The 24,019-nt window shown below is 38.3% G+C and overlaps 1 protein-coding gene across 4 annotated transcripts in view; it reads right to left on the bottom strand.

Annotated features, from left to right (window-relative positions):
• Window positions 1–24,019, bottom strand: part of CDKL5 (cyclin dependent kinase like 5) — a 193,025-nt gene that overhangs the window by 38,857 nt on the left and 130,149 nt on the right. For 3 of the 4 annotated variants that reach the window (XM_047843716.1, XM_047843715.1, XM_047843717.1), the window contains 5 exons: window positions 16,499–16,635; window positions 11,033–11,153; window positions 8,165–8,224; window positions 5,671–5,761; window positions 1,999–2,188 (listed from right to left, as the gene is read on the bottom strand). In XM_047843716.1, the coding sequence (XP_047699672.1) occupies window positions 1,999–2,188; window positions 5,671–5,761; window positions 8,165–8,224; window positions 11,033–11,153; window positions 16,499–16,635 (599 nt within the window). Of the gene's footprint in view, window positions 1–1,998; window positions 2,189–5,670; window positions 5,762–8,164; window positions 8,225–10,425; window positions 10,547–11,032; window positions 11,154–16,498; window positions 16,636–24,019 lie in introns of those variants that run through there. The other variant, XM_047843718.1, reaches the window with a different exon arrangement.

Genomic DNA, 24,019 nt, shown 5'->3' with positions numbered 1-24,019 from the left:
CTAAGGAGTTTAAATGAAAGCAATCCTGTAGAGGCTTCTTAACACCAAGGAGAGAGAACTGAATGTGTAGCTTGAGGGAAGATTCTTCCAAAGGCAACGTAAAAAGACTGAAGGGAAGACGGAAAGCCGGAGAGACGCATTTAGGAATGGTTGTCAACAGTGCAGGTAACAGATGCTAAGGGCAAAAGAAGCATTAGAGATGGAGAGAAGGGAAATACAGTTGAGCTTGAGATGTGATGACACAAACTGGCTCAATCGATTGATCAAATATTCACTCAGTCCCTAACAAGATGTGCTGGGCTCTGCTATAGGTGCTGGAAATATGGGGATAAAATAGGTAATTTCTGCCACTGGGGAGCTTATACTCCAGTAGTTGAGAACTAGCCAGATAATAATTAACAAGTAAACAACACGACTACATCCTAGGAAGATAAGTGCTAGGAGGGAAAACAGCAGGATTGTGTGCTATGGGAGACACTAGGAAGAGGGAGGGGCAGTACGTCGGGGGCATGAGAGAAGGGACATTCTTGGAGCTGAGATTTACAAAGTGAGAAGGGGCCACACAACAGAAGCACCTTCCCAGATGGAGCCACAAATCCCAAATTCACAAAGCTGGAAAAATCTTAAAATGTTTACAGAAGTCAAAGAGAAAGAAAGACAAGCGTGGTAAGGATTTGAAGAGAGAGGAGAACTGAGAAAGGTATGAGCTGAGGTCAGGGATCTAGAAGGGCACGGATCAAGCAACGGAGATGGACTATAGGAAGGAGTTGGGATGTATCCTCAATAAAACAGCAATTTGTGAATTGTGACTTTTTTTCTGAATAGATTTCACTTTCTACTGGACTGAGGATAAGTCTTATTTATTATTTCCAGCATCTAGTATAACGAATGTTCAATAAATGTTGAAGTATTTGCATCCTCAATTAACGGTTATAATTTGGCTAATTTTCACCTCACAAAAGCAAAAATAAAAGGAGAAAAGAGAAAATTGCCTCAGAGAACTCAGACATATGAGAGACAGAGAGAGAAGAGAAAGCAGAAAGGAGACGAGGAAGTGTATATGCTCTGTTCATTCATTTCTTCCACAATGAGCCTCACAGGAGCGGGTACAATGTCGGGCACTCGTGTGCGAGGAGGGGTGCTCTTCAAAGCGAAACGAACCAAGGTCCAGAAAGTCAAAGGACAAAAGGAAGCGCTGTGCAAATATCAAGGAAACATGGTTTGAGAATCATGCATTTGCGAGAAAGAAAGGAAGTGGTGGCAAGCTTATTTTATAGTTGTCACAATGGTCACCAACTGGCATGTCAGCCCTGAGTAGCTGAAAACTTACAAAGGAGCTTTTGGGGTGGATAGAAGAGAGAAGCAGCCTCTAACACACTACTCTAATAAGGTGCCTCTGCAAGTTGGCGGTCTCTCATCTGGGGAAAGTTTATACTTGAAGACCCTTTTTAGCATATTCTCCACAAACAAGCTTTGTAAAAAGTTAGCGAATCTAGAAAAGGCTGCCCAAGACAATAGACTAGTTTGAAAAGAAGATGTGATGTTTCACTGTCAACAGACAGACAAGAAATACTTGCTAGAACACAACCTTTAAATCTGTGCAATGCAGGTACTCACAGTCTTCCTCAAATCATTACAAATTTGTTTGCGTAATAAGAATCATTTATACATTTGTATATCTTTGGGGGATGCTTAATATTGTAGACAAACATTCTGAGATAACCAAAGTTTAGAATATAATAATGCATATGCTAGAAGAGGTTTTAAAAATTTGGAGCTTATAAATTAGGAAAAACATTAGCAACTTCCACTTTCAGACTACTTTAAAAAATTCACAAATATTATATAAGTTTCAAAAATATTATAATGGGGATTATAAACATTGTAATGGGAAAGGGAACAGTATTCAGTGGATGGCTTAGCATTCCATTGTGTAATGAACAATGATTTAAATACTGCTATATTGATTCCATCTGGAGTTTTAGTAAAGCCTCTTACCCGGAGCCCATGGAATCGAGGATTACTGTAGAAGAGCTTCATCTGCTCAGATGGAAGTGGTCCTAGCACCTTCTGAATAGTAAAAAGTTGGTCGATTTCACTTTCTCCAGGAAATAAAGGCTGTCCATCACTGAGCTCCCCAAGAATACAGCCCACTGACCACATATCTACGGACTTTCCATAAGGAGCTCTGAAAAGCAATTGGAGAGATTATTTTGGAAAATGGAGAAATATGTTTTAATAATTTCCAAATTATTATGAAAAGATTCATGACTTAAAGCACATTTGTGTCTTTTAAGGAATTAAAAGTGAGGCTGACAAAAGGACTTACGGATATCCAAGTAAAGACTCACAGCACAAGTAAATAAATCTATGCTAATAAAACCATCAGTTTAATAACAATTTAGTTAGTATTCACGAAGTTGAAATCTATTCACATCTGGGCATATTTTGAACATGAATGGCTTAATAAACCCTAATACAGTGCACATGTCTGATGAGTTAATACTTCACTTGGAAAATGAAATGCTCCCAAGAAATGTATTTAATAGGTAATTATCCTGTAGCTCTCGAAATGTTACAAAGTTAACACCTCATCCATCTTTTGAGTTCAGTCTATTAAAATGTACTACTGACTTACAGGTCTTCTTGAACAACAAACACAGAATAACCTCTGATTGCACAGAGTCACGATTTCAAATACCTAAGAGTGTGCTATGCTCTACTGTATTATTTACCTGAAACTATTTGTACCCTATGTATAGGGGGCTTTATGTGATAACTGTTTGTCTCAAAGCATTTTTGCCCCCATTTCCTTAGGGGTTTACACCTCTCCTCTAGGATCTGAGTTTACCAAAGGGTTTTAGGAGTGTTACTGTTATTAATAAATGGAGGCTATCCGTGAAAATCTAACTTTTCCAAAACAATTTTACATGTATCTATAGCCAATATCTACAGCCTTAAATCAAATTATATGTGGCAAATTAAGAAACCATATTTTCTTTAGTTTCAAACACAAATAATCCAAGTTTTAAGAAGGCAAAGCCAAAATAAAGGATCTGAAAAAAAATATGGATGAAATTCTAGAATGCTATAATGATATGGCAGTAATACAAAACTTTTAACAAATACTCTAAATGAAAGCAATGTTAACCCCACACAGACTATGTTGCTAGGACAATAAATCATTATAACTGTAAGTTGGTATTTTATTTATCTCATGTCCTTCCCACAAAAACCTAAGGACCATATTAGGAAACTTCACCTAGATTTTTTGGGTAGCTTGTGGGGGAGGGAAGGATACTGACCTTTCTTTAAAAGTGCTAGATGAAGAAACCTATGGACAATCTCTACATACCCAAATTGTGCTATTTTTCTTCTGTCAACGAATTTGAGTAATTTATGCAGCTGGAATTATTTTGAATGTCAAGGACAAAGTTTGAGGAGGTACAAAAATATAAATTCTTAATGTTACCCAAAAATCAACTGATTTCAATGGGACTTTGACACAAATAATATGGTTCTTCAACTAGTACCTGACAATCATTTAATTAGCAATATATAATTTGGCTCAAATTAGTTGGGAGTCCCCATCTACTTTTGGTAGCTCCCACACATCTCTAAACATAACTGCAGTTTTCTGACAGGTATTATTAGGCAACAAATACTCTCTGAAGGTCTGCCCTAAGGCTGTCCTCAGAATGAACTCCTTGGGGCCATCTTATAGACAAAACTATATTACAAAAAGTCCTCTAGCATACTTGAATCCTCAGATGGTGTTCTAAGAACAATCTACTTCATACTCATTTCTTTGGCAAATCTGTCCAGTAAATTCAAATTTCAATCCCTCCCAAAAGAAAATGGACTATGCATCCCAATGAGTCCAGACAGAGGTACACAGGAAAAGGAACAAAGACAAACATAAAAGAAAATCACTCCTAAAACCAAGTTTAAAAATTAGCACAGAAATCCTAGGGGTGCCTGAGTGGTTCAGTTGATTAAGTGTCTGACTCTTGATTTTGGCTTAGGTCATGATCTCATGGTTCATGAAATCAAGCCCCACATTGGGCTCCACGCTCAGCGAAGAGCCTGCTTAAGATTCTCTTTCCCTCTCCTTCTGCTTCTGCCCCTCTCTTGCTCTCTCTCTCTCTCCCCAAAAAAATAAATAAAAGATATTCTAAAATCTACCCACACAAAGAGAGATAATAAAGTGACTAACCATCATTTGTTTCCCAAGATAAAGCAAGCTTTTGATTTCAAAAAAGAGTAAAGCTTTCCATAACTGATATCAATAATTCTTATAGGCTCTATGTCAGCAATGGATCAAGAATCACAACCAGATGGTTGATAGACAGTAGGAAATCAATTGTGAACATAAAAATAAACCTTCAGTAACTTAAACATATAGTCATCATGATCGTCAACAAAAGAAACATAGAAATTTATATTCCTACTATATAAAAAGTAACTTTTAAAAATTAAATTTCTCATGTACCCCAGATACATGTACAGCACACTAAAGAGATGAAACCTATAAATAGTGCACCAGTCACCATTACCACCATTTCTAATTCTATTTGTAGAGTGTGCCTTCTCTCTCCATTCTTGGATGGTCCCCAAGAAGGAAATACATCTAGGGAAAATAAGAAAATGCTACAACAAAGGTAAGTAGAGGATTATTAACATAACTATGTGATCGAGTTCAGGAGGATAGGCTCCTTCTGAGGCTCTCAAGTTAAAACAAACTAAAAAGAAAAGAAGAATCTTACCAGAAATCCTATCCTGGTGTTAACAGATGAATGAAAGAGCACTGAAAGTGGAAGGATGGGCACAAAGTGGGTGGATATGGAGATATTGCTGAGAAAATCAACAGTGCAGTGTGTGTTTGAATAGCCATTTACCATCAAACAGGATTTCTCTATTCAGAAGAAAATTGGCAACTGGTTCGATATTTACATCATGTTTTTAGCAAAGTGGTTAAATATAAGAGATACTTGGTAAGTGTTGAATAAATGAACGAAGGAATGAACAAACCAACCGACAGGCAGAATGTGAAACTCCTCTTAATGTGGAAGACTATTAGCAAAGGTGGAGGCAATAATTCCCCCTATTTCTGTAATTGTGCCACTCCTCCCATGAAGACGTGGAGTTTATTTCTCCATCCCTTGAATCAGGGCTTGGCCATGTAATGTGTTTTGGTCAGTGAGGCAAAAGTCATGCAATCAGAGACCTGAAAACCACTTTTACTTTGGGGCTTGCCCAAAAACAAGCAAAATTCTTGCTGCGGGGAGTTTTTCTGTTCTCACGTGAAGAAACTAGGACTAGCCCACTGGACGATGAGCCTCCATGGAACAAAGATGGTCTGTCCCAGTTGAGGCCTCCAGATGATCTGCTGAGTGACTGTAGCTACCTGAGCGACTCCCATGGAGACCGGCAAAGAACAATTCAGCTGAACTTCAATTACTGACTCTCCCAAATCACTGGCACCCAGAATTGTGAGAAAATAAAATGGTGTTTTGTTTTACACCATTAAGTTTTGAGGTGGTTTGCTACACTGCAATAGGTAACTGGTATTTAATTAAATAAAGTTCTTATCTTTCATTGATGACCCCAAAGCTAATGATATAGGATCAGCAGATACATAAATGGCATTATGTTATGAAGGTAACTCACCCAAGTAAGAGTTCTGGAGACCGATACCACCTGGTGGCCACATATTCTGTATAATTAGCATTATTGCCTTCTGATAGATTCCGAGCAAAACCTGAAAGATAGAAAAACCCAAAGGTGTAACTTTGAAAAAGAAAGAATTTCATATTGGCAAAGTATTTCAGTGCTAGTAATATTTTAAAGGAACATCAAAAGAACATAATAACTGGTACTGAATGGGTTGTTTATTAATGGTGACTTCGTAATTTTCAAAGGTTAGTGTGTGCATATGTCACTTAAAATATGTAGTGTATTCACTAAAAAAAAAAAAAAAAAAGTCTCCCCTTACACTGCAGAAGTCCATGTTTCTGAAGTTATCACATGGTTTTATAAGCATTCAGAGCCTACTTTTAAGTCAGCTCTCTCAATAAATGCAAATCTTAGAAACAAAATGAAATCCCCACAAGAGCCCAAGTCAAAGCTAAAATACTTTGTCACAGATGGTCATCATATTCTGACATGTGGGACTTAATGCAGTATTTGTATATCTACTGTTGCTGGTCAGTTCTAGCCATTATATAAGCAACTAAATAGTTGGTGATGATGGAAACTAAGCAGGCCAAAACTATTTTCATCTCCTAATGTGACTGAGAAGCATATTAGGGGTATCTAAATTACTTATACAATCTATCATTATTTTCCCTCCAAACCCTTTCAAAAGTTTTGGGGCCAAAAACTAAGCCAATAGGTAAGCTACTTAATTACCCACCTAACTCACCAAAAACATTATGGATAGTCACAGAGAACCAGAACATTAAAATAAGAGATAAAAATTAAGGTGTATATCAATTTTGAAAAGTAGAAAAATCATGTTTCTTAAAACAGAACTGTAAAAAATAAAAACCACAGCAAAAATCAAAGCCCTAACTCCAATTAATACTCCTTTGTAAGACATATTTAAAAGAAATATTCCTATTTTTGAATGGAATTCTTCAAGCCAGACAAAGGAGCTCATGTTGTGGGAAGAAAAGCAGTTCAGAAATTGTCACTGGGGATGCACAGGGCACAGAGTACCACACGCAGTGCTGCCATGTGAAACTTCCTCACCGCTAAAAATTGTCTTTCCTTTACAAAATGAGGCCAGACCAGGAATACTCTTTTCCTATTATTAACCATTCCACTGACATCTCCTTTGTAGTTATTACTTGTTTACAAATTTCAGTAATTTGGGGTTTTAAGCAGATCACCAACCCATAGAATCATGGAGGCATAGTCAAGGGTGCATGAGGCACACAAAGTGTCAGTATTTGGTGGTAGTCACAATTATGGATAGGAAGCCAGAAATAGAACCACAAATACTCCTTTTAAATAACTGTATGTCAGTATTTCTTTTTTATTCTCCTAAACACTTCTTAAGATGCTTAAAATATAGCAGGACTCTTCTTTGTAATATGCCTTACAAAGTATGAAGAAAAGTAAAGCTACCTGTGTTATATTAAAGATATTAATATTCAAATTCTTTGAAAGCACTGGGTGAAAACAGTTACACATGCTTCTAATAGCTACACGGGACAAAATTGGTCACTCACACAGTGAATTCTTAGAATGCTGCCATTTCCCATTTCTTTGATTCACCTTGGAGGTACCAATCTAACTTCTGCTTATGAAAGGACACAGTCTCATTTACATATAGAGGTTTACATTATATTTTTGGTTATATTTGAATACATGAAAAAATAACATTAAAAAAAGTCAAGTTGTTATTTTTCAGCATATGGATTAGAGAAAAGAATTTTTAAAAGTGACCTATAACTTAAACACCCTAATTTATAGTTTTATAACCTTTCTGAATTATTGTAATGTAAATTTTTAAGAGCACTTAATACATTTTTATACATATATGGAGAACAATACACAATTTTCTATTAGGAGATAGTACAACTCAAAAGCTTCCTAATACACTCAACCAGGAGCTGGAATGTTAGACATCAATTACTAATCTCATTCGCTCAACATTTAAAGGGAATAAATGGAACTGTTCTAAAAATGTCTTTGACCTGTACAGGTATGTAACTACTGCGTACACATGATACACATGTATTTACATAGGCATATTTTTAGTGTTTATGATTACACCTAAGATAATTTCTATCAACATTTAAAAATATTTTTAAAATATTCTTTTATCCTACCCAATACAGAAGGCCATAGTGGTATTTCGTAGAAAATTCTTTTTCTAGAGTCATTAAGCACTGGGCTTATGAATATACACACATGCACATATTTGCTTTGCATTCTCATTAAGCAAATACTGCATTATGACTTTTTAAAAATGGTAGACAACACCATGCAAAGAGAGTATTCTCCCAACAATCAATTTTCCAATATATGACTGAAAAGAATATTCCCCTAATTTAAGTCAAAACATAAGAAATACTTTTAATCAGCCTTTAAAAAGCTACCTATGTGTTATATTAAATTAATTCTACTTATAAGTTTCCATTTCTTTTTAACTTACCAAAATCACACAGTTTCAAAACATCATTGTGGCTGATTAAGAGATTTTCTGGCTTGATATCTGAAGTATTAAGATTAAGAAACAATTGTTAAAAACTGTTCCATGTACTGCTGACTGACACTCTTGGATCACTATAACAGCAGCTAATTAGAAATATCCAGAGTAATTTGAATAGAAACCTGTGGCAGCAAAAAGCAGAGTAACACATTTTATACTGGTACATAAAAATTTCAATTTGTTTTGGAGAAGCATGCAGACCACAATTTCAAAAATATTTTTTTGCTTTAAATCTTAAAGGTATTAATGGAATCGGTGAAAGGAATTTAAGAATCATTGAATCTAGGCCACCATGTCTCAAAGAACTATCTACTTTATAAAATACTAATGACATCAATTTTGGGAGTTTCAATATTAATTTTTTGGAGATAGAATATACATATATAGAATATATATAGAGAATATACATATATATATAGAATATACATATATATATACATATATATATGTATATTCTATATATATTCTAAAGTTCATGGGGTATCTGGGTGGCCCAGTTGGTTGAGCATCTGACTCATGATTCCAGGGATGTGGGACTGAGCCCCACGACAGGTTCGTGCTAAGCGTGGAGCCTGCTTAAGATTCTCTCTTCCCCCACCCCCCGCCCTTCTCCCCTGCTTGTGTGTTCTGTATTAAATAAATACACTTTAAAAAAAAAAAAAGAGAAATCATTTCTCTTGTCATTTTCTATATAATTTCTATATTTATATCTCTCTTTAGCTTTCCTGTGTAGTTCACAATTATAAATGTCTAATGCTTGAAGCTATACTGGATGAGTCAAGAAAAGATTTCTCATTTTTTCCATGGATGTTCTGAAGATGTGGTGGGAGCTAAGTAGAAATACACAGAAAATGCTATTTAATTCCTACCCTGGGAGACATCTCACAATTCTATTTTTTAGAGTATCAATCATTTATATCATATGGCAGAGGTGAAAAAGGAGAAAGGGAAGACGGAGGAGTAAAATCTGTAGATTTCAGAATCATGGTTTCTTTTTTGTGTGTTTTTTTTTTTTTTTTTTTTTTTTTTTTTTTTTTTTAAATTTGAGAGAAAGAGAGAGCAAGGGAGAGGGGCAGAGGGAGAAAGAATCTTAAGCAGGCTTCATGCACAGAGTGGAGCCCAACACAGGGCTCAGTCCCCAACCCTGGCATCATGACCTGAGCTGAAACCAGGAGTCAGATGCTCAACTGACTGAGCCACCCAGGCGTCCCTCAGAATCATGGTTTCTACTGCGAATTCATAACCATTGATTTACTGTATACTTAACCAAATCACAGCAATACCACAGAACTGCAGCTAAATCAGTTCCTTATTAATATCCTCATATTGCAGTATACACTGTTATTAGAATCATTACCCCAGACACTAGATGTGTGGTTGGCTTGAAGACATACCTATACTACCAACAACCTTTTTTTTAAAATATAATTTATTGCCAAATTGGTTTCCATACAACACCCAGTGCTCATCCCAACAAGTGCCCTCCTCCCTGCCCATCACCACTTTCCCCTCTCCCCCACCCCCCATCTACCCTTAGTTTGTTCTCACTCCTTAAGAGTCTCTTATGGTTTGCCTCCCTCCCTCTCCGTAACCTTTTTCCCCCCTCCCCACCCCTCCATGGTCTTCTGTTAAGTTTCTCAAGATCCACATATGAGTAAAAACATATGGTATCTGTCTTTCTCTGCCTGGCTTATTTCACTTAGCATAATACCCTCCAGTTCCATCCACGTTGCTGCAAATGGCCAGATTTCATTCCTTCTCATTGCCAAGTAGCATTCCATTGTATATATAAACCACATCTTCTGTATCCATTTGTCACACCAACAACCTTGATATGGTAACTGGTATGAAAGTCAAATCCAAGAGAAATATAAACTTTTTCTAGATATAATTAATACAAGTTGGCATTCTTCACATGACCTTTAAGCTATTCTTAAAGTGACACTATTTTTAAAGGGATATCCTTGTATGTCTGTACAGGTATATTAAAAGGTAGTATTCATTTATTTGATAATTCAGAGACAAGAAGGAGATACTGTAACATTTTCCGATAAACATCTTTTAGCTTCATTATTTTATCAATATGTATCCCATTACTGTAAAAATCTAGAATTCAAGCAAGATTATCAGCAGAAGATAAATGGTATAGAGTCAAAGACAGTGCTGAACAAGTAATTTCCCTTTTATTACTATAAATCACTCACCTCACAGCAATAAAGGACAAAATAAAACAGTTTATGGAAGCATAATCATGACCTTTATGCAAGGTTGATCATGCCTACAACTTGCAATGGGCACTTTCCACTCATGGGTAGGGCAATTCAGGAGGTAAAGGTACATACCAGAAGTTGTTGGTCTAAGAGGGAATGAGAGGTGACAGTCAATGGGGGAGGTCAGTGACTTAGGGACCACCTTTAAAGCCTGATTCTGAGTGGTTTCACATTACCTGGTCTACCAACAGGACCAAAAGGCAATGGAGACTACCCCTTTGCTCGTTTCACCCCAAGTAAGCTTCAAAGTTCCCATTTGTTGAATTCTTTACATCCCAAGGCATTTCTAAAGTTGAGAATAGATCTGGTTATACAGAGATCTCACCATAATATCCAAATAAACTTGCAGTCTATCCTTTTGATAATTCAAAAGGAGACTTGGAAGGTAAACGATGTTCTCATATCCTGTACATTCGAAATGTATTTAATTCAAAGAGAACATCAGCACCCATGGAAATATTCTTAAGAGAGTAACATGTAAAATATTTCATTACATTCGATGTTTTCTTAATATTGTCCATTTCAAAACTTCCATACTTACCTCTATGTACAATATCATTCTTATGGCACCAGTGAATAGCTTTGATTAGCTGATAGATATAACTTTTAACTTTTTCAGGTGGAACTCCATTTGGCATTTCTTCCAGCAGTTCAAGCATATTCTAAAAATTAAATAGGGAGCCATTAATCTCCACAAATTAGGCAGGCCATAAATCATGTAGTAACAATTTAAAAAAGCATCTTGGGGTGCCTGGGTGGCTCAGTCGGTTGAGTGTCCAACTTCAGCTCAGGTCATGATCTCACGGTTCGTGAGTTCAAGCCCTGCATTGGGCTCTGTGCTGACAGCTCAGAGCCTGGAGCCTGTTTCAGATTCTGTGTCTCCCTCTCTCTTTGCCCCTCCCCCCATCTCTCTCTCTCTCTCTCTCTCTCTCTCTCTCTCTCAGAATAATTTTGTTTTTTAAAAAGCATCTTGGATGATAATTCATCCAATACACAGCATGCATTTTAAAAAGCTGTTTGTTTTCCATCTACAACTTTTCTCATGAAAAAGCAGGATACTCTATTAAATCAAAGCTCTCTTTTAAGAGAAATTCCATTTTTACTATTCCTCAGTGCTGCCCCAAATAATAACCCTGGTACTTTCCACTCTCCCTAAAAATGTTTAAGGCATCATTTTAGAATATTTTCAAGGGAAAAGCAATACAAAGTAGAGAGAAGATGCTGTGATGTATAAAGGAGGGGGTAAACAAGCATTTTTAACACAGTGCACTGTGCATGTTTAATAGCACCTTGCAATAAAATCAAGCCTTGAAAATATTTCTGGAGGACCTGGAAAATATTCTTAAAAGAAAATGATCCTTAATTTTAGAAGTGATCCATGCAATCGGTACAAAAATTAAGATAGGCTAGAAAATGCTGTTGAAATAAACACAGACTCCCAACAAATCAATTTTTGAAACTCTTAGCCTGGAGTCAGAGATCATTCTAAAACTCACGCAAAATTTTTTTACTAAGGAGAAACCCCACTTAACCAGTTTCACTGAATTTCCAGATTAACCACACATTTTCCATTCCCTCTGTAAAGTACCACATTAAGGCCCATAGCATTAGAGTTTATTGTTTGTAGACGACCATCTAGAAAAGCAGTTCTCAAAGTATGATCTGTGTGTGTCTTAGGGGTGGTTACCAGATCTTACAGAAGGCCCATGAAGTCAAAACTACATTCATAGTAACACTCAGCTTTTTGGCACTTTTACTATGTTTGCATTTACACTGATGACTCAAAGCAAGGATGGGTAAGCTGGTGGCACCCTAGCATAAATCAAGGCATTGGATTCCTCAATGCCACACTCTTACAGTTAAAAAGGAAGACAAAAAACCAGTTTTTTTTTTTTTCAACGTTTATTTATTTTTGGGACAGAGAGAGACAGAGCATGAACGGGGGAGGGGCAGAGAGAGAGGGAGACACAGAATCGGAAACAGGCTCCAGGCTCTGAGCCATCAGCCCAGAGCCTGACGTGGGGCTCGAACTCACGGACCACGAGATTGTGACCTGGCTGAAGTCGGACGCTTAACCGACTGAGCCACCCAGGCGCCCCAAAAAACCAGTTTTAGTTAAGGATGTCTTTCTTGGGGCGCCTGGGTGGCTCAGTTGGTTAAGCATTTGACTCTTGATTTTGGCTCAGGTCATGATCTCACAGTTTGTGAGATCGAGGCCCCCCACTCCCTGGGTTGGGTTCTGTGCTGTCGGTGTGGAGCCTGCTTGGGATTCTGTCTCCCCCTCTCTTTGCTCCTCCCTGATATGGGCGCATGTTCTCTCTTCTCTCTCAAAAAAGGATGTCCTTCTTTGATTAAGCAGTAAAAATTATTGTATTAAATTTCAACTCGAGTACATGTCTTTTTAGGAATCTACATGATAAAATGGGGAATACACATAAAGCACTTCTACTGCATAACAAAGCATGATGGTTATCTTAAAGAAAATCACTTGGGTGATTGAGTTGAAAGCTGAACTAGCTGTTTATTTTTGATAGAATACCATTTTTTATTTGAAAGTATGACACACAAATGTAGTTATGTTAACATGTGATGGGATTCTTATTGTTATTTTTAAATGAATTAACTTTATATTGTTCAGTTCTGACTTGTAATATGATAAATATTAATAGATAAAGCCCAAATAAATAATAAGCTTTTAGGGTTTCTAAAAATGTTAACAGTGTAGGAGTCCTAAGGACCAAAAAGTTAGAAAACCTCATACTTGCTCTAATACAACCTCACAATTTTGTTCCCACCAGTCAAGCTGCATATAATCAGTTATTCATAACACTCCCATACCTGTTTGTAACAGATGCACTTCTTTTAACACAATTAAATATCATATAAACCAATGAAATAATGTTTTAAATAAAGAGATTTGCTGTTTATAAGAAAGCAAAATTTAATACTTTGGAAAGACCGAATGAAGGACAGCCACTAAACATACTGCTGTCTAATGGTATGTGAGTGCAGCAACTAAAAAATGCTGGCAAGGGACAGGTGGTGATGGTGATAAGGATTCTGCACTGAGATTACTTTTTAATGTTTTTAAGCTTTAGTTTGGGTTTACAGAAGCTCTCACAGGCTATCATAGTTGATGCATTATGGGTATGATATATCTAAGAAAGACTCATCAGAACTCCAATCAGAAGATCAATGCTCCAAAGGCCCTGACCCTACCCCTAAGGAGTAGGAAATGAATATATACTGATATATTTTAAGTTAAAATGTTTCAAGTAGGTATGCATGATTTTTTAATGATTCTCCACTTGAGTTGCCTTTTTCAATTAACAAATGCATAGGAGCTCCTAAATGCACATGAAGAATAAGAGGGCTTTGCAATACAGAAAATAAATCGTATGTCTCATTTCATATCATGTTCTAAATCTGTCAGTGGCAGATAGGAATGCCCCTCGATAGCCATTCTTCCCTTTAGTCCACAGTAATACAATTTGTAAGTCGATACATAGGTGCTCAGAATGAAGAGTACATTTCCCCTCTGCCTTGCAGCTTGAGACGCCATGAAAGTAAGTCCTGGCCAAGGGGATGTGATAGCTGGAGTGTGATCTTGACCTTGAAGACAAGGGCCACATCTCAAGGGTGGCAGAATGGAAAGGCAGAAGCAACCTAGGTCTCACACAGCTGTGGAGCAGAGTTACCGTACCAGCCCTGTACTGCCTACCTTTGTATTTATATGTGAGGAAGAAAGAAACTTCTATTTTGTTTAAACCACTGTAATCCTGTATGTCTGTAACAACCCCACTACCCCTTAAGAGCATCATTTTCTTGCCCTCTTGAGACTCTTTGTTAATCTCGTTAGGCACTGTTGCTGATGGGAGGTCACCTTCCACGGAAAAACCACAGGGTTAGGCCAAGAACCCCAGGTCTGGGGGACACAAGACAGAAGGTCTGGTAGCAGCTCTGCCACTTATTGGTAGAGAGATCTCAGACACGACAAAACGTCTGGTACACAGAGGTGATTTCCCCATGTGTTCATAGCAAATTGTTATTAATCATGAACCATCACCATGAACAGAACAGAAATAAATAAGACAAACCGAAACAGATCTGTCAGAATTGCATTACTGGCAGTGAAAATGGTAAACTGCATGATTATTCTTGCAACTAAAAAATAATATAAAGAGCATCCGATCTTTACAGGAATCCTTTTTGTATAACTTTTTATAAATATCAAATTTCAGTTTAATTTTGGTAGGGAAGGTCCTTTAGGAATATACCTAAACTGACAAAGAAAAAGAAACCTTTAAGCAGATTTTGGAAAAGAAACACAAAACAGTGTTTTATTTTTATTTTAAGTTTCTTTCTTTGTTTTTTGAGAGAAGGAGAGCAAGCAGGGGAGAGGCAGAGAGAGAGAATCCCAAGCAGGCTCCGAGTTGTCAGCACAGAACCTGATGCAGGACTCGAACCCACAAACTGTGAGATCATGACCTGAGCTGAAACCAAGAGCTAGACGCTTAACCAACTGAGCCACCCAGGCATCCCCATGAAACAGTGTTTTAAAATGACAAAGAAACTTGTAATACATTTCAAGTTTTGCTTGAATTGAAATTCCTATGTATATTTATTTTCATTAGAAAAATAATTTGTAGGGGCACCTGGGTGGCTCAGTTGGTTAAGCATCTGCCTTTGGCTCAGGTCATGATCTCACAGTTCATGGGTTCAAGCCCCGCATCAGGCCTTCTGCTGTCTGCGCAGAGCCCACTTTGGATCCTCTGTCCCCCGCCCCCACCCCCCACCCCCGCCCCACACTCTCCGGCCCTCCCCGCTCATGCATTCTGTCTCGAAAATAAGTAAATAAAAAATTATTAAAAAGAAAAAAAAAGAAAAAGAATTTGTAAAGGCTGAATTAATTCAAAAGCCACACTCCTGGGTCATCTTGGCAACACTGCTTTCTATTTTGTGATGATGGTGGTGGTGACACTATCATTTATGACATAGAAGGCATCTGACAAACATAACCCTCCCCAGCCTTCATGTTCATTAGAAAGCCTCATTTTATCATGTACGAATTCCTGATTTTATCATGCAGATTCCTACAAAGACATGTACTCAAGAAGTGAAATATAATAAAAGTAGTAATTTTTAGTGTTGTTTAGCTATTAACAGGAAATCAGGAACCACATATTTATTCATCAAGGAAACCTCTAAAAGGTCCATCTGGCACCAGTTTATTCTACTCCTGTAAAGGTACTTATTTAAGTTTTGGACAATAACCAACCACTGTAGGGCAGCTACCCTCAAAGAAATTCAAAGGCCCACCTATTGATTACTGCAGCATACATTAGCCCCTAGGCCACACATCATTAAAACTGTCACTAATCATTACCAATTAAAAAAAAAAAAATACCAAGGCAAGTATACAGATAATTTGAACCATGTGTGCTTCTCTTCTTTTCTCCCATGCTTCCAATTCATTATCTGTGGCCTCATCTACCTCCTCAAGCCTCACCTTATGCCTCCTGGCACATCTTCCCTCAAAGCCAAAGCACTGACATTTCATAAAAGGTTGCTCCATGAGCCCACTCATTCACCACCTTAGGTCTGATTTAGGCAGCCACCCTAAGCTCCCATGCTGCCTCACACATACCTCTGTCATCTTATGTCATCACTGTCAACTTACTTGTCTCTCCCTCAGAGGCCTTGCCTCGGTTTAATTTAAATAAAGTACATCTAAAAATTACCTGTTGAACACAGATTCTAAGATTTTAGAAGCCAAATCAATACACTGTTGAAATTTAAGATGATCTCTGTACAGTTAAATTGCGCAAAACCCTTCAATATATTTCAGGGCTTCTAATGATTACGGATAAAAAATTCATTTTTAAAGTACTGAGATTATGAGTACATTGACAAATCATACTAGACAATAATACTTCCTTGAACAGTGTCAGAGATGACCCTACATAAACGATTCAGGCAAATTCCATACTATCAATTAGTGACTTACCTTTTCAACATATTCAAACACCAAGTACAATTTCCCCCTCCGGCGAAAGGCTTCCTTCAGCTCCACGATGTTTTCCTGCTTGAGAGTACGCAGCATTTTAAGCTCTCGTAAAGTCGTTTCCTTGACTTCTTCATTTTCTAGAATGTAAACAATGGTGGAGAAGAGTAAAATTAAAGCTTTCAAACCACTGTTGAAAAAATTCTAAAAACAATGAAAACATACCAATTTTACTTTCCACTTTGAGTACTTTCTGCATAAGAAGTTCAAGGATGGAAGAATAAATATCACATTTTCTTGTTGAAAGGATCAAGAATTAGCCACTTAAAGAAGAAAAGGCTTACTTGACCAGCATGAACCTAATTTTCCCCTTATGTTTTCTTGTACTCCGTATTGCAGAGGGTATGTGTAAACACAGACTTACAGATACAACATATCAATCTACTGTCATTTTAATTCTAACACTTCCTACTGACAAAGGAGTTTAAAAGAGTAAAAAGGAATCAATGGTATCAGTGTGCAGAGCAGCCTCTAGGCAGCATCTGTAGCAGCTGATGTTTTTAACTCTAGCCGGAAGCTTTGGCTTAAAAGAACATTTTATTTCTCCGGCTGCATGTGAGTCACCTCAGTGAGCAGAGGTCATATGCCAGGCACCCACGATGCAGCTCATAGTCAAGTTGCAGGGAATTCTAGGAGAGTCTGATCTCTCTGAACAGCAGCTGCTATAGGTTCCTGCTGTCCTCCTGTGGCATGTCCACCTGTCCATCCCAGATGGTGTAGCTGTACAGGGACGGAGAACTTATGCTGAACCAATATAGCCTTCCATATGATCAACTTCACTCACGATAACCCCCACAGGCATGGAGGAAGGACAGAAGTCACATTAACTCTAATGGATGAATTGGCAGGGGAGTAAGGAAGGTAATACTTTTCTTTTTTAGTGAGTTTTTATGATACCTTTAGGTGTAGCCTGGAAATGCTAACTACCATGTTTACATATATACATATATGAATGTGTACACACACACACACAAGAATACAGGTTCATAATTCTTTTATCTGCAATTTCAAAAATCCATCTAAAAACTGAACACTTTCTCCAAGTGTATGGCAAATCTCTTTAGAGGTAAAATCTAAACTGACATGAGACCACCTAGTCTTTGTTTATCCCACTTAGTAAGAACATTCAGGTGCTTGCTTCAGAAATAGTGTCTTACTGGGGCGCCTGGGTGGCTCAGTCAGTTAAGCGTCCAACTTCGGCTCAGGTCATGATTTCATGGTTCGTGAGTTCAAGCCCCATGTCAGGCTCTGTGCTGACATCTCAGAGTCTGGAGCCTGCTTCAGATTGTGTCTCCCTCTCTCTCTGCCCCTCCCCCCACTAATATTCTGTCTCTCTCTCAAAAAAATGAATAAACACTAATAATAAAAGAAACAGCATCTTATTACAGGGTGCTAAAGTAGCATGCCATATTTCCATTCCAAAACCCGGAAGTTGTGAATTCTAAAACACATTTGTCTCCAACATTTGGGGTCACAGTCAAAATCCTAGCTTGAGAATCCAAGTTTTATGACCCTCAGGTTCAGGTATATTCAACCTCCTTCAGGTTCAGGGAAGAAGAAAATGAGAGTTTGGGGATGAGGATGAGAAAGATTAAAATGCCTTCTAAGAAGAAATGCCTCCTAAAGCAAGGTACACAAGAGGAAAAAGGCTGATGGGGCTAAATGGGGAGAGAAGATTCTAAATTAGGTGCCAGGAGTACTTCTCAGATTATTTTCTATCCCAGCCTATCTCCCAGCTCCCATTCAAACGGAGTTTAAAGAATCAAGAGACTGTAATAAACGCAAGGGCTTTGTAGCACAAGAGTATCTGTAATAAACAGGGAACAGAAAGTCAACACTCCTTTGTGAACTGGTTACACAAGTGAAATATTCTCCCTACTTCACACACACACACACACACACACACACACACACACACACAAACACACAAAAAAACACAACTGTTGGGGAGCCCTGGAGCACAGATTAGGAAAGGACATAGAAAGACACTATCAGAAAGCAAGAAGTAGCAGTAGGATAGGTTGACAGTGTCATAAGCAGTGAGCCAGCCCAGCCAACATCAGGAGGGGGGGCGACTGGGAACTAGGGACTCACAGGGCCCCCATGAGGGGAAAAGAGTATGACACCATGGGGGTCACCGGACAGTAGGGGGAATGTGATCAGGGGACCTCCCAAAGTGGCTTACAGGAATGTGGTGGGACAGAGGTCCAGCTGTTCTGCAAAATGGGGCTGAGCCAGATAAGTGGTATTTGGTGACTTTTAGAATTACTAAAACACTAACAGCCTTTAGTCTTATGAGGAAGGCTACCCCATCTGGGTTACTTTTGAGACTGAGATAATCAAACCAAAGTTCACCTATCTCTAAGACACAGAATGCCACAAAGGTCTCGATACAAAGCAAATGATCTTCTAACAAGGAGATAATCCAATACAAATATAGTGATTACTCACAACCTGGTTCCTGTCTGCTTTTCCATTCCCCATTTCATATCCTTCCCACCCCACATTAGTCTTTCAGTTCTCCAAATAGCCCCAACTTAGTGTTTTCAACCTTAGGGCCTTTTAACTTGTTCCCTCTGCTTGGAACTCTCATTCTGCAACCCAGACTCCTTACAGGGCTGGCTCTTCTTCAGGATTCAGTTTGAACAGCACTCCTCAGAAGCTTCACCCAGATCACTAAACCAAAGCAGGCTTCCATCCCTATTATTCCTTACCACACTGAACCTATTCTTTTGCAGACCAAGAGCTGCTATTCTTTCTGTTAAACCAAGAGCTCTAGGAGGAGAGGCCTAAGTTCTGCTGTTCAACAATACACACTCAACCACCTAGGACTGCACCCGGCACAAAGAAGGGATCAATAAATACTTCTGACACAAACACGTCCACTGATGTCATGAGGAAATCTTCACTCCTATGTGGCTAGCCCTCATTCCCTTAAGACGTGGGAAGCAGCGATGTGATGGCAAACAAGAGGCACTTTCCCTCTCAGTTTTGAGTACGGTACTTTCAATCTTCTCTCTAGAACGTTGAGAGGGCAGCTTTTCGGGCAGTAAGACAAACCAAATTTCTTTTTCCCTATATACCACTATGCCTGGTTGTCTTCTACAATATGTGATTATAAAAAATGGGGCTCCAGAAAACTTAAAGTACTAAAAAGGGTCACGAACACATATATATTTAACCATTCATTAATAACATCCGTAAGCTATACTGGAGCTGGGTACAAAAAAATGTTGCAACTAAGTCAAAAGTAAATACAGCTGGTGTATCTTTTCTAGTCAACTGCTTGGTGAATTCTTGGCACTCGAAAAGCAACTGAAAAAAGAGAGCTTTGAATTATTAGCAACTTGTGGCGATTTTACTTTGCTAACAGATAAAGCTACCTCAGAATGGCTGAAGTAGAATGGTTTTAGAAGAAGGAACACTGGAGTAGGATTTGGGAGACCTATAGTTTGGATCCCGTTAAATAACCAACACTGTGACATATGATGTTGGGCAAGCCACTTAACTTTTCATTCATAGAATAACAAAATAAATGGGCACACTCCCCGTCCACACACGCCCTAAAAAATCCCATGGCTTTTTCCAAATCTAATAACCAATGATTTCTTTCCATTAAAATCTCATTGATTATGAGCCTAAACCTCACCGAATTTTGATGCTTTGTTATATAGACATCATTCAAATCTATACTGACTCTACGTAAAAATGGCTAGAGAGAAAAGAGAAATTAATCTTGAAAAAGAAGTTCACAAAACCACTTAGCATGTGGGGCCAAAACCACCTCGTTTGAGCTGCCTATCTTTTTTAGGAAATGAAGGCTTTACTCTAATTTATGCCTGTCATAGATATCCAAAGTTGAGGTAAGCACTTCAGCACTAAGAATGTAATGAATGGGAACAGGCAGGAAGCAGAATTATTAATTCCCTAAGTGCAAGTAAAATGCACACTCTTCATTACTTGGTATATCCTATCATTTTTGTTTCTCTAAGTACTTTTAAGGTTCCTGGCTTACCCTGTACTTTGATGAAATTGCAGCACTAAACGATCAGATGATGAAGAAAAGGAATATACTTTCCACTTACACATGCTTCTCACCTCAGAGGTTCAGAAAGTAGCCAAGCTCTTTAGTGAGGCAATTTTTTAAAGGTGCTGGCACAGCCTACTCAAGTGAGCACAAAAATCCCTGCCTTCCAGTTGAGATAATCCTGTGGATTCTTTACATAGGCAAGGCTCCTCCAGTTTACAAATGAAGAACCCAAGTCTATAAAGAATAGCTTCCTCGGGGTGAGGGAAGGGAATGCCACACTAAGTAGAACAAAGGGACACAGGCAACACGGTGGATGGTAGTGAGCAAGCTTTAGAGAGTCAGTCGAACACCCAGGTCCGGGTCTACACTCTGCTACTGCTGAGCTGAGTGGCAAAGCAGCATGGTATGGATGGAAGAAAAACTCAAAGATCCTGAGGCCTGCATCTTTCCCAGTTAATCACATACTGACTGTACAGCTTTGGACCGTGGGTTCCTTGGCTATAAACAGGAATTGGGCTTCTACTAGAGGATTCGAAGGTCCTTGCAGCTCTAAGACCCGGTGCATCCGAGCAAGTCCTGCTTATGTGCATGCTAATGGGCTTGGTCGTCAGTTTCCACTGAGGGTGTTTACCTTAGCACAGGCAGCAAGTCTGACAATGTTACATAAATTTTTTTGACTGATGATTAAATGGCAGGGTAGAAGAAGGACGTTAAGTAAGAAAAAAACAAAGAACTAACCCGCTTTTAGCTTGCCAATTAGGCAAGTTAACACACTAAGAATCAAGAAGGGAGATTCACTAAAGTTAAAAGAAAAACAATTTTTAAGAAAAAAAAGTCACAGGAGCAAAAGTAATGCAAAGTAAGTAATAAAAAGAGAAAAACCTAAAGATGAACAGAAACTCTATTGTAACTCTATTTTTAAAGAACTGTGGGCTTGGAAAAGAAACCCAGAAATAGCTGTAACCTACTTTATGAAATCATAAACCTGACATTCTTGTATAGACAAAGAGGCCCCCCAAAATGGACCTTTAAACAGGTACAATGGAAGGGGGGGAAAAAAGCCAACCCATCCTTGTACAAAATCATCAGGATACCATAAGGGTTGCCCTGACTGAAGAAGGAATACCAACAAGAGGGCAATTAACACGGCCAAGGGGGTTTGAACGGTGGTGCTGCTATCATATATACTAAAAAAGATGAATTCAGCAGAGACTGGGTAGAGCACAATGGAAATGTATTAAATTATGAAGGGTGCAAATGTTCATCAAATCCTAGAAGAACCCCTGAAGCTTGAAAGAGATCCATTTTGGACATTAAAAGAAAGTCTGGTGAAATCATGACTAGCCAGAATGTTCAAGCTTAGTTAATTGAATTCTGTTTAACCAAAGGTGGGAAAATTTGTTTCAAGGCCTCTCCTACAGAGAAATCAAGTTCTTGAATTTAAGGAGCAAAGACTATGAGCTCTTGTTTTATACCATTATGCAAAAATGTGACCAGAATTCCCTCAATCCAGAAATCAGGATAGAGCTTTCTAATGTCTGAGTAGAGATAAGGATGAAATAAATTGGAGGAAAGAATGGATGACCAATTACACATTCTCTCATGTTTAAAAAGAATATGTCCGGGGCGCCTGGGTGGCTCAGTCGGTTAAGCGTCCGACTTCGGCTCAGGTCATGATCTCACAGTTCGTGAGTTCAAGCCCCGCGTCAGGCTCTGTCTGACCGCTCAGAGCCTGGAGCCTGTTTCGGATTCTGTGTCTCCCTCTCTCTCTGACCCTCCCCCGTTCATGCTCTGTCTCTCTCTGTCTCAAAAGTAAATAAACGTTAAAAAAAATTTTTTTAAAAACAAAAATAAAAAGAATATGTCCATTCCAAGAGAAAAAAGTATTTATTTACAGAAAAGATAAACAGCGGGATATGAAATGCAAGCCTTTTAATTTGATATAAAAGCAGAGATACAACCTAAATTCCATCTTAACTGTGGACTGCTATACAGCTCCCTGAGAATCAGCTTCCTTGCCATGTAACAAGTAGGGAGGATCCCTCCTCACCTCATCACCCGTACTTTTAGGGAAAGACTGAAAAGTCCTAAGAAGCAAAAGATGTTGTCACACCAGAAGATGCAAATATACGTCAAAAATAAATCCTAGGGGTGCCTGGGTGGCTCAGTCAGTTGAGTGTCCGACTTTGGCTCAGGTCATGATCTCGTGGTTTATGGGTTCGAGCCCCGCATCAGGCTCTGTGCTGACAGCTTGGAGCCTGGAGCCTGTGTCAGATTCTGTGTCCCCCTCTCTCTATGCCCCACCCCTGCTTGTGCTCCGTCTCTGTCTTTCAAAAATGAATAAACATAAAAAAAATTTTTTTTTAATAAAAGATAAATCCTAGATCACAGGACCTCCTCAAGTAAAGGATGAGCAGACAACATTTTTAACTCTTGTTCACTCAAATCTATCTTTTCTAAATCACTGCTCTTGGATTATTTAATAAATTGAGGATGACAGACATTTGTACACGTGTGCGCATGAGAATGTTGATCCAACAGTGACAGATTATCATTCGGACATCAAATCTCATTGTAGACAATTGTAGTTATAGGAAGGGGAGATGAATTAGGCTAAATCTATCATTATACATAGTCCAAAATGTATCTTTTAACTAAATAATCTCTAGTACCTTTTCAGTCTGGGGTCATTTTTCTCTTCTCAGAAAACCCAAATACTGAATAGAACTAATCCTTTGAAGACTTCTGGTTGGTTAGGTGTTTATAGTTAATGTTTCTCAGTGAGAACTTACATTAATAGACAAACTCATAATACTATATCACTCAGGGTATCATTAAGAATTCATTATCTGAAACTCTGCATTTATAATGATGCATAAAGAAGCAAAAGTCAGGGCGCCTGGGTGGCTCAGTCGGTTAAGCGTCCGACTTCGGCTCAGGTCATGATCTCGCGGTTCGTGAGTTCAAGCCCCACATCGGGCTCTGTGCTGACACCTCAGAGCCTGGAGCCTGCTTTGGATTCTGTGTCTCCCTCTCTCTCTCTGCCCCTCCCCCACTCCCTCTGTCTCTCTGTCAAAAATACAAACATTTTTTAAAAATATTTTTTAAAAGCACCAAAAGTCATCAAAACAAAAAACTATTAACTAATGAAGTGATCTCAGATAAAAGTGTCATCACTCACACAGTACTCATTTTTAACATGAGGTTTTAATCCCTACCCAGTATGTAGGAGAATCATAGACAAAAGATATGGATAAATGATTGATAGAGTTCTAACAGCTAACAACTAGAGAGCAAAATACTGACAAGGATGTAGTCAGAAAGACAGGGACATACAAAAATAAAGATAAAACTGACAAAGTTTTTTGTATATTTTTTAATAAGCCTCTTTTTATCATTATGAAAGTCATTCATTGTCCTAGCCTATAATTTTA

The sequence above is a fragment of the Prionailurus viverrinus genome, chromosome X, assembly GCF_022837055.1.
Source record: "Prionailurus viverrinus isolate Anna chromosome X, UM_Priviv_1.0, whole genome shotgun sequence".
Taxonomy (NCBI): Eukaryota; Metazoa; Chordata; class Mammalia; order Carnivora; family Felidae; genus Prionailurus; species Prionailurus viverrinus.
The sequence above is the reverse complement of the archived record's forward strand: the minus strand, read 5'-3'. Positions and strand labels throughout refer to the sequence as shown.